The following is an 11,106-nucleotide window of genomic DNA, read 5'->3' on the forward strand; positions in this document are numbered from 1 at the left end:
TTTAAGGTCATTGAGTCCAACCATTAACTGAGGGCTGCCAAGCCCACCGATAAACCATGTCCCCAAGTGCCACATCTACACGCCTTTTAAATACCTCCAGGGGTGGTGACTCAACCACCTCCCTGGGCAGCCTGTTCCAATGCTTGACAACCCTTTCGGTGAAGAACTTGTTCCTAATATTCAGCCTAAACCTCTCCAGGCACAACTTGAGGCCATTTCCTCTTGTCCTGTTGCTTGTTACTTGGGAGAAGTGAATGGCACGATTGCCGGTTCCTGCAGCTGGTTCACTAAGTGTGCCTATGCAGTCATTAGTCTGTGTCCTTTAGTTTCACCATGCACAAAACTGGGGTAATGATAACATTTACTTTCCTGGTTGATATTTCTTGAGGCCAGTTTATAAGTTGTAAAAGGAAATGTATGGGGAGTCTTTACATTTTTGCTTTTGCAGGACATACCTGGAGGAAGAGTTGACTAAGGCCCGTGAGAAACCAAAGCTGCGTAAGGACATGTACAAGAAAATGATTGAAGTGGATCCTCTTGCTCCCACAGCTGAAGAGAATGCCCAGCATGCTGTCACCAAACCCCGATACATGCAGTGGAGGGAAACCATCAGCTCTAGCGCCAATCTGGGCTTCAGGATTGAAGGGATTAAGGTAATAGTTTCACTTCTGCCTGTTCTTGGAGACTGAACTTGTTTGATTTGTTGATTAATCAAAAAGCTAGTGCGCATCAGTAGCCAGTTTTTTCCAAAGGATTAAGTGAAAATGCACTAACTGAAATTTAAAGCAGCCATTCTAATTATGACAGAGTAGTGTTGATGAAGTTAAGCATCAAATGCACATCAGCCATACTTGGTTCAACCACAGAGACACTGCAGGAAGGGCTCAAGCACATATACCGTGTAGACAGAATGAAAATGAGACTGTTTATAAGGAAGAATTCAGAACTGAAGAAATAACTGCCTCTCCCCGTGCAATTACTTTTTTTTATATCCAGGAACTATACATATTTATTCAGAGTGAATCACAGTAAAGTGTTTTTGTTCCAGTTATGTTTATTTGCAAGGTATGTTAAAAGCATTAGCGTAGATTTTCTTGGGATCAAGGAGACCCCTTTTCCTTTTAAGTACATGACAATACCCAGTATAGATGGAGTGGAATAAAGCCAAAACAACCAAAAATAAAATTTCTCCGTCAACAAAGTCCATCTGCTGTTCTTGTTGGATAAGTTTGTGCCCCTGTGTCATTCCTAGGATACTACCTTACAGCCACAGAAGAACCTTGGCCATTTTTTTCCCCTGCCCATTAATTCTTTATATTTGTTGTGCCCCATGGCAATGACAGATGCCTACCCAGAAGCCCATTAGGACCTGCTCTCAAAGTATCAGCCACCTGACTCGGTTACTTGAACGTTAACGCTTATTGGAATCCAGAAGTGCGCTTGCTGCCTGCACAGCCTGTAACAGCTAGCCTTACACTAGTTTGCTTGGGTTTAGATAGTGTACCTGGAGCAGTGGCGAGGGCTGCCCAAACCCACCTGCACCCTGGGTGAGTACTTGTCACCTGAAGCTCGTGACGGGACAGCTATGAAGAAGTTAGCATGGGTTATCCTGTGTGATTTCAGGATGTTCCCAGAGCATATAGGTTTGATTTAGGTTTGTTAGGTCATTGTAAATTATGAGATGGATTAGTTTTTCTTCCATTTCCTAGTTTAAGCACGTAGGAAGAAGAGATAAAAGAGGGTGACGCTGATGAGCAGAGGCTCTTTAAACACCCCTTTCTTCTCTGCTTCCCTGTGTTGTCTTCTCCCTTCCTCATTCACAGATTCTCCTGCTGTGATACAGGAACTAGGGCTTCCAGCTCATGCTGTGCTGGCCCCCTGTATGCTGTGCCACCCACTCCTGGCTGCTAGATACAGGCATTCTCATACAGGAACTGTCTGGGCGGTAGAGGATCTGGCTCCAGTCCAGCCAAGATGCTTCATGTCTTACCCTTTAGCCATCTAATGATGTTATCAAAATACCTATTTTATTCCTATACCACACAGGTGTTTGGATGCTCTGTGTAATGGAGTCGGAAACCCAGATGATCTCAAGACCTTTTACATATGTTCTTGGAAAGATAGGTGGTCTGTGTAGAAGATGCACAGATTTGTGTTGAGTCCTGGAGAGTGACTGAGCTAAGGGAGCACAGGGGATGCCAGTAAAACCTCCTGGCTTGTTCTTTGTGCTGTGGTTGGTTATCAGAGGTGGGTAGGAGCCGTATGGCACACAGACTGCGTGATATTTCCCAGACAGTGCTGTAACTGAGCAAAACAGGACACAAATACTTAATCGTTGATTAAGCACAGGAAATGTGTGCTGTTATGAGGGATGTCGGTGTCATTCTCTTATTTCTTTACATGGAGAAATGGTGACAGAAAGCGAGTTGTTCAAGCAGTAACAGCTAGTCAGTACACCCTATGCTGTTTCACTGTAGCTGAACTGTACGTCCAGTTCTGCGTATTTGCAGAAAAGCAAAACCATGCTGCAGAGATCCCCATTTTTAGAGGAGAGCCTGTAAGGATTAGTGGTGCCAGCTAGTGGTTGATGGGAAAAAGAGGTGGTTCTCCCCAAAAGCACTTGATAACTCCTGGAGTTACCTGCGTAGGTATGTTGGGCTTGGTCATCCAGAAATATTCCTGCCCTGGAGTAAGAAGCAGAAGCAACGGAAGTGGTATGATAGAAGCCCTTCTGTGAAGTGGCTGCCAATAAATGGGATCTGATTCACCGTACGCACTGTTGCTTCATCAGCGGGATACCTTTTCTCTTTAGGTGATCCATCTCTTTTCCTTGCCTCGCTTCCATATCTCTGAAATCACGTCAGGTTCATTTATGGGATGCGTTGCTCTTCCTCTTATCAAATATAGTTTGAACCATTGGGTTTCCTTGTGGTCAGAACCTGACACTGTCTCTTGTGGCTGCTAGATTCGGAATGCAGGTTTCCTCTCTGGAGGGGGCTGCTGAAGGCTAGGCATCACAAACATTGTCTCCACAGCACTAAGGTAATAGTTTTGCAGAGCACAGATGCATGGGGCTGAGAATCAGGAGTTCTGGCTTCCCATTGTCACTGAATCTCTGTGCAGTTTGGGAAGATACTTCTTCCTTTGGTGTACCGTTCCTTTAGCCCTCGATCAGGGATAGCCATTTTCCCAGGAGGACACCAGATTTGATTCACAAATCTTTGTGAATCCATTTAGGTCACGACCTTAACCCAGAACCCTTTAGGCGAAGTCTGCAGAGGAATCAGAGCAAGACCATGCGGGTTAAGATAGGTAGCGCTATTCTCCAGAGCCACCAAACCTGCCCTCCCGCTAGCTATGTCATGGCCACATCTGATGAGAAGTGGTGCACGTGGCCCGCCAGCCACACCGTGCAACAGGCTGCCCTGCTGTGCAGGAAGGTACGTGGAGGCCTTGACAAAGGTACGCCTTTGGAGTGAGGTGGGCAAGCGCCTCGTGGGGATCAGGTGCCTCCAGAGTTGTTGCAGGGACCTGGTCCAGAATACGAGGGATGGTGCCATTCAAAATCTGGATGTTGTTTACAGCAGGTAAAGGCAGGCAGCAGTTATTTTTCCTGCCAACCACTGCAAAGGATCAAAATCACAGAAGTGTTTCTAAACAACAGAGAAGCAAGCGACTAGTCTGTCCAGACAAAAAAGGATGAAAAGGGAACATACAGAAGCTATTCCAGACTTTGCTCTGGGATTTGGGGCACGGGGAGTCATTTTTAAGACGACCTTACTCCAGTGTAGAGGTACGAGGCGTCAGATTAAGTGCCAGCTTTCTGTGTGCTGTTGAGTATTATAACGCACCAGATCAGATGGCTCCTAACTTGCACTGCCTACCTGCTGAACTTTTTTTGCATAACTTACACATCTCATCAGGCTGACATGCCACACTTGTATCTGGCCCACAGCCTTGGAATAAAATTCTGTTTATTCTGCTGCTAGAAAATCTGGTAGGTGGGAGGCTGTTCTGCATGGCTTTGCCATTCAGTCAGTTCATTCTTTTGCATGATAAATCTGGAAATTTAGCATTATTGGGTTTTTTTTGTGTATATACTAGGAGCTGAGCTCTGCTATGGAGTAAATAGTGTTCACCTGCAGAGACCAGAGCTGAATTTACCCGGTTTTGGTGCAGTGACTTTTAACAAGTAGGAGGGAACACAGTTTGATGACCTGTTGATTTACTTTTGTAATGGAAATGAGGGATTTGGTTGGACTGATAAAATGGAGAAGAATATGGTTTGATAATCCTGCAGGCTTTTAGTGGATACAGGCTACCAGCTGCAAGAATTGCTGTATTTTACATGCGTGTGCTAACAGCTCATATTTGTGATTCTTGAAGCAACAGGGATATTCTTGGAGAAATGCATATTCGTGTAGTCTATGTTGACAGATATCTCCGATTCACGTACTGCTCTTGTTTACTTGTAGCTCCACGGGTACAAACTGGTCACTACCAGCACATAGACTTGTTTCTTCAGCAGCAGGATGCTTTTGTACTGAGCCTTACTGTTAGCGCAAAACCACTCTGTATTTCTCCAGGATCTAGTTGGACACAAGCATGCCCACACTGTCTTTTGCCAAAATTCACGTACCTGCTTTGTCACTGCTAGTATTGCAAATCCCAAGTTGTTCCTGCCTGCAGCTAGCTCTCCGTTCTGTGACTTCTGGGTCATGCTAATTTGCAAATGTATATTTGGGACTGAGTCTTAACCACAATCTTTGATTTCCCCATTGAAAAACCAAACCAAACACAAACAAACAAAAAGGACTAGTAAAATTGGGTTTGAAAATGGCCCCTTACTGCCCCAGCCAGGGTTAGACTACACCAGGCTGGGCAAGAGGGCAGCCGAAGAGGTCGCTGTGGTTTGCCCCGTTGAACTTTGCGCTGCTAGTACTCATGTGAGAAAACCCTCCTGCAAGCTGGTAATACTGTGAGTTGTTGTTTGTGTGGGTTTTTTTTTTTAACTGCACTTGACAGGAAATGGAGTGCCATTTAAAGGTATCCAGTCAGCTCCGGTATCTTGTCTCCTCCACTCCTTGCTTGGTTTATCTGCTCTCTTCCTGTTCAGTTGCTCACTTTCATCTGGTTAGCAAGAGCTGAGCTGCTGATGGTTCAAGAGGATTGACTGATGAGGGGAGTGATACGTGTGTGTAGTATAAATCATCTTTATCTTTGTGTGGTTTTGTGCAGAAGGCGGATGGAACATGTAACACAAACTTCAAAACTACAAAGACACAGGAGCAAGTTCTACAGGTTTTTGTGGAATTCATTGAGGGCAACACAACTATTCTGGTGAGTCTGAGCTCTTTGGGTTAACTATCTTTGACCCAATGAACTTGCTTCAGGGCCATGCTTCCTCTGGCACAAGAAAAATGAATTAAACTACCAAGGAAGAAAATGGTTTTGACTTCCAGTCCCTCTCGGCAGATGGGAGTGGACATGGGGACTAGGTGGGCTGTGGGAAGCGGCCAGCTGAGCTCCTCATGCTAGCAAGACATCAGTCAAGCTAACTTACGGCTTGCCATCAGCTTTGACCATGAATATTAGATGCCTCAGAAGGGTGGTGATGATGTCTGAGCAAGGATTGTGCTGGCAGGAAAACTTGTGATTTGGGAGTTCAGGCTGGAGGGGATAAAACCAGAGCACAGGGGCAGGAGGTGAGGCTGGTGCTGGCTGTGCTCCTAGGCACGAGACTGGCCCCAAAGGGCCACTCCGGTGTGCTGCTCCGCGGGCATAACCGCTGCCGTGTGGCGGGTGGCATAACGTGTCTTGTCTTTGGAACTGCTCAGGGTGCCACAGTGTTTGGCTGCAGTGCCGAAGGCGTTATGAAGGCAGATTAGCCCTCCAGGAGGAGCGCGCTTGGTAACACAGGGCAGCATTAAAAATGTGTGTAAAATTTCATTGTCTTTTCACTGTGGAGAAGTGAAAGATTTTTAATTGCTTGAGATTTTTTGTCTTTATTAAAAAGAAGAGAAAAAAAAAAAGAGGGATGCAGAAATTCTCAGTACATCCAAGCAGGACAGAAGTGTGCTTGGCCTGAGCCACGCAGCAGAGGAACTCCAGTCTGTTCATCTGCTATGAAAGCCTATTCAAGTGTATTTTCAGATTGACTTTCAAGTGATGAACCTGTTGTTTTGAAGCACCTCTAGCCTAAAATTAACATGATCTCTTCACTATATTAACTCTTGTAAACAGAGTATCTCTATCCATTCTTTACTTAAATGTTTATGGGTTGTTTTTTCCTTCCTCCAGAAAAAATACCTCAAGCGTCTGCAGGAAATTCATGTCATCCTTGAATCCTCAGACTTCTTCAAGCGACATGAGGTGAGCAGTGAGTGTAATACTGTGAGGTGCATTGCTGCTTGCTTTGGTCATTCAGATGTACTTTGGATTAGCCTGCTGTATTAGTAGAAGAAAACTATATATATGTTACCAACACAGATACCCTAAAGCCTCCATCACAACAATACAGAAGATTAAAACAGTTGAGGAATAATAAGTCCTTCCATCTTTATAACATCCCAGCACCTACAGGTCTCACCGCTGCAGGGAATGGTTTATTACTACCAGTTTCCTGCAGTTTCTCTAATCTTGGGGTGTTCCAGTGGGAGTCTTTACAGAGGAATGGTAGTGTGGAAGCTTGCATTTGGTACAGTAGCATTCAGTTGCAGTTTGACAACAAAGGCTTTATAATACTGGATTTACTGTATAATTCTGCTCTGTAAGTTCTCCTTTTACGCTTTGCTGTGGAGGAGGCATCCGTAGCATTGTAAGTTCTGCTTGTTACAGCTGAAGATTTTGAGACCAGGCATTTTATTTTACCCTGTTGATTTCCTCATGTCACTAGTGGCATTTTGGTTAATCATGAGTCATGGTCTTTCTTTGAAAGTAGTCACTGGCTTTGGCTGATTTGCTCAAATTGAGACCTGCTGCCAAGTGAGCTGGAGAACTGCTCTTCTTCCTTTTGGTCTTCTGGATCCCTTTCCCCCTCTACATGCCCATTTACACGTTACTGATTGATATAACTGTCAAATGGGGCATGTAAATTGTCTGTGTGTAAGCACAGCCCAAAAGTCTGTTGGGTCACAGGTGAGAAGGTCATCTTATTGGGAAGTGTTAAGTGATAGAGGAGAGCTAAAGATGTGTATTTAACCACATCGTCTCGATCTGTCTTCCAGGTCGTTGGAAGTTCACTACTTTTTGTACATGATGGCAGTGGGAATGCCAATGTGTGGCTGATCGATTTTGGAAAGACCACCCTTCTCCCCGATGGGCAGACACTGGATCACAGGATCCCCTGGCAAGAAGGCAACAGGGAGGATGGGTACTTGTTGGGGTTGGACAATTTGATTGGCATCTTGGAAAGCATCACTGAAAGATGAGTTGAGAACGGCACAAAACTTGCAGGGCTTCTCTGTAACTTTCTGCTCTACTGGGATCACTCAGTAAGAAGGAAACCTTTAACTCCCTTCCGTACTCCTGAGGTCATTGGTGCAGAGGGAGCTGCATCCAGAACCCAGCAGTTAGTGATCAAAATGACTTTGCATTGGCCCTCTGTGAACCTAAATAACTCCAGACTGGTCTGTATTGCACCAGCCTAACTTCAGACTGGTCCTCAGAGAACAAAGAACTCCATACTCAGGAATCACACCAGCATGAGTCAAGAGGTCTGTATGGTAAACCAGAACAATTCTGATTTCTGGAAAACAGATGGGACTCCGGATTACCTCTTAGTGAACCAGAGCAAGTGCTTGGAGATTCAGGGTAGGAATAACCATTTTTCAGGGAACTGCATAGTTTTCAAACCAGCAAGAGTGTTTTTTACCCTCTAATTCAAAGTCCCGTCCCTCCTGTGTACACTATAGGTTGGACCAACAACTTCTGCTGCATTGCGTTGCAGTGTGCACAAGGTGGAAATGGGTGATGATCACAAGAAGCCTGGAGCAAAGGGAGGCAGGAGTTTGTGGTGGCTGGATGTGGTAACTGCTACTGACTATTCCTCCTCTTCCCTGCCCTAGCCTCGATTCACTTCTATCCAAGAACAGCCTTTGCTTTTTATGTAGCCTCTCAGGAGATTACAAATACTCTAGGGAGAGAATAGCAGCCTATTGTCTCCAAAAACATTTGACTTTCAGACTGCATGGGCTGTTAGGAAAGTGCCTGGCTTGCCTGGCAAATTTGGCCGCTGACAGCTGAACTGCAGTTCTGAGAATCGGTAATGGACTCTTTTGCACACAGACCAGGGAACTAGGGGGTTTTTCCAAGGCTTGTTTATTTTTAAAGGTAAAACCCCTGTACACATGCGCACACACACGCACGCACTAGTAGCCAGCAAACAGTGTGATCTCTTAAGATCACGGTTTGACTGTCTCCTAATGCACATGACTACTTGGCCATGTTCCTGCCCAGATACGATGCTGCCACTTACTTAAGCATATAGAGTGACACAGCGATCGGAAAGGTAATGTGTCTGCATTCACAGCATTACACTAATGATGAGATAATTCCCAGGCATCCTTCCACCAGGGTGTCAGCTGTTAACTCAGGGCGGTCTGGGGGAAGGAATGTCAATACAGCACATTGCCTAGTTGCTGTCTGGAATCACAGACCATCTGTGGTTCGTGCTTCCTTTGCTGTGACCCAGGCACAGCCACAGAAGATTCACAGTGTTTAGGTTAAAATCAAGAAAGACTGAAGTGATTTCTTGTAATGGCTTCACATACTTTCTCTGTTGGCTGCCTCTAGTCGCTTGAACAGTTCTTTAAATACTAGCCGCATAAATACTATCAGTAGTCACATGTTCACTCACATTCCAGGTTTTAACATCAATAATGTGATGATGCAATTTTCAAAATGAGGACAAGGCTTGTATTATTATTTGATTGTTAATGGCTTTTCCAACATTTAGAGCTAGTAGCACATGTTGGTCGGAAATTGCTGTCCTTTGCTGGTGTCCTGTGCTCGGGAGAGATTCTGAGAACTTTAGGATATATGAAGGTGACTCCATGCTTTGGAAAACTGTTATTTCAGTAATAATTGTGATCATGAGAAAAAAAAAAAAGACTGTAGAGTCCAGCTCTGGAATGAAATGTATCTATAACGTTTGTAATTAGAATTGAAGAGCCTGAAATCATTTCTAAAAGGAGTTACTTTCAATAACACACTACTGTACTAAGAGATCAGTCAGATTTAATGACTTTTTTCATCACCTCTAAACAAAACAGCACTATTAAAAATTCAAGATCAGTTGTGACCTAAAAATTAGATGACATAGAGTGGGTATTCTGTAGGAAGTAATGACGTGTGGGAACATTTTGTCCTAAAACAGAAGTTGTTTGAAACTGGTAATTATTTTTTGCAGTTCACTGCAAATTCAGACTTCTTCTGTGGCCTCCCAGAGTCCCTTTCAGTTTTATTTTCATTATAGTACATCATTAATGAATTTTCCACTTGGGTGTTCCAGAGGGTTTATACTATTTTTTCTTTTGAAATGACAGCAAGCCTTCAACAGAAAGCACAGATATTATCATTCCAGATGCCTCCTAATTTTTGAACTGCTATGAGATGATGAATTAATCTGCAGTGAATTTCATACAATTTTAAAAAAGCCCAACCAAACAAAACCCTCTCTTCCTCCTTTCCTGCAGCCATCAGGTAAGCCATCGGTTAGCAGTGCTTAAGGAGGATAGGAGGTCGGTAAGATCTCACGGGGGGGCTTTAATAACAATACCTTTTCTGTGAGACTGCAATTGCAAGCAGTCTCTACCATAATAAAAAATTAAATTAGAAAAGTTAGGAATGAGACTGTTAAGGTGATAGAATGCATTAGTGGTTTGCCTAATTAATCTTCAGAATTCAATTTCTTTCTTCTATTGCCACATATGTGAATCTTTTGCACCAGCGTAACATTTTTCTAGAAGAGAGATTTAGAGAGTAAAGGTTGATGATCAAATGTCAGTTGAGAGTTTGAGACAGACTTTTAGAATGCCTGGTGCACTCTAAAGGAGTGCTTGCAGCTTCAAAACCCCAGCTGCTGCTGGCACCTGGGTGGTTTGCAGTGTGTGGTCTTGGGGGAGAGCGTGGAGCGTGAGCCATTCCTCTGCAGTAGCTGAAAAGGTCGGGGGGGAAACAGCCCCACTTCTGCTATAGCGGACCCTGGTTTGGAAATTCATTCTAGCTGATGAATAGTTCTAGCACGTCAGCTTTGAAAGGGCCTTCGGCTTGCTAAGGGCCTGGGAAGGCAGAAGCCATGCTCTCCTGCCGCTGCTACGGGAAAGGAGAAGAGGCGGCGGCTCTCAGTTAGCAGCCTGCAGCCGTGCCCCGGGGCTGGGGGGCTGGGCTGGGGGCGCGGGCAGGCTGCCGCAGGGGCACTCCCAGACCTGACTCGCACCGCACGGCCTTGGGCGCCGACTTGCTGGTGTGAGGAAGCCGCGCCGCCTTCTCTTGCTGTGGCCCGAGCCACCTTGAATAAGCTTCTGCTTACCAGAGTGTCGGTGACGCCTTTGCACAGGCATGTGACACAGAGCTGATGCATGCTCACCAAGGTACTTGTTCACATACAAGTAATGCACGCTTGGTAATGCCTCTGCTGGCATACTCCCTCGCTCCAGAGACACTGAGAGCACGTGTTGCCACAGTGTGGTGAGATATGCTGGCCCAGAGGCGTTTGGTGCTGAACAGCTAACCTCGGACTTAGGCACCAAGGTCTTTAAACTCACTAGATGCAGCGATGCTTACTGCTGTAGCTGCTGCGTTTCTGTGAGAGTCTAGCAGTAGGACTCCTCTCCTTCAGCCTTGTCAGTAACTTGGTTTTTTGGCCTTGACAGCTATCCTAGGCCTCAGTTTCATTCCCATTTTACAGACGGGAGTAGTACCTACTTACCTCACAGGAACGATGTGAGGCTCTCCTTCATTATCGATTGCAAGATGCGGTGAGATTCTTTGGAGGAGGTGCACCATGCATAAAGAGATACATCAGCTAAGTTTAAAATGATGGGTTTGGGGGCCTCACAAGGATATAAATTCACATGACATTTAACCAAAGTGGTAAAAATTTTA

At 45.0% G+C, this 11,106-nt stretch overlaps 1 protein-coding gene across 3 annotated transcripts in view; it reads left to right on the forward strand.

The window, feature by feature from the left end:
- ITPKA (inositol-trisphosphate 3-kinase A) overlaps positions 1-9,114 on the forward strand; it is a 38,223-nt gene extending 29,109 nt beyond the window's left edge. Inside the window, exons 4-8 of one of the 3 annotated variants that reach the window (XR_005105232.1) lie at positions 449-653; positions 5,239-5,340; positions 6,301-6,372; positions 7,227-7,812; positions 7,914-9,114. Coding sequence is in view for 2 of the 3 variants with exons in the window: in XM_037394114.1 (XP_037250011.1) it covers positions 449-653; positions 5,239-5,340; positions 6,301-6,372; positions 7,227-7,430 (583 nt within the window). In the remaining variant the exon portion in view is untranslated. Of the gene's footprint in view, positions 1-448; positions 654-5,238; positions 5,341-6,300; positions 6,373-7,226 lie in introns of all 3 variants that reach the window. The other 2 variants (XM_037394114.1, XM_037394115.1) reach the window with 2 other exon arrangements.
- The last annotated feature ends 1,992 nt before the right edge of the window (positions 9,115-11,106 follow it).

Source organism: Falco rusticolus, chromosome 7 (assembly GCF_015220075.1).
Source record: "Falco rusticolus isolate bFalRus1 chromosome 7, bFalRus1.pri, whole genome shotgun sequence".
NCBI lineage: Eukaryota > Metazoa > Chordata > Aves > Falconiformes > Falconidae > Falco > Falco rusticolus.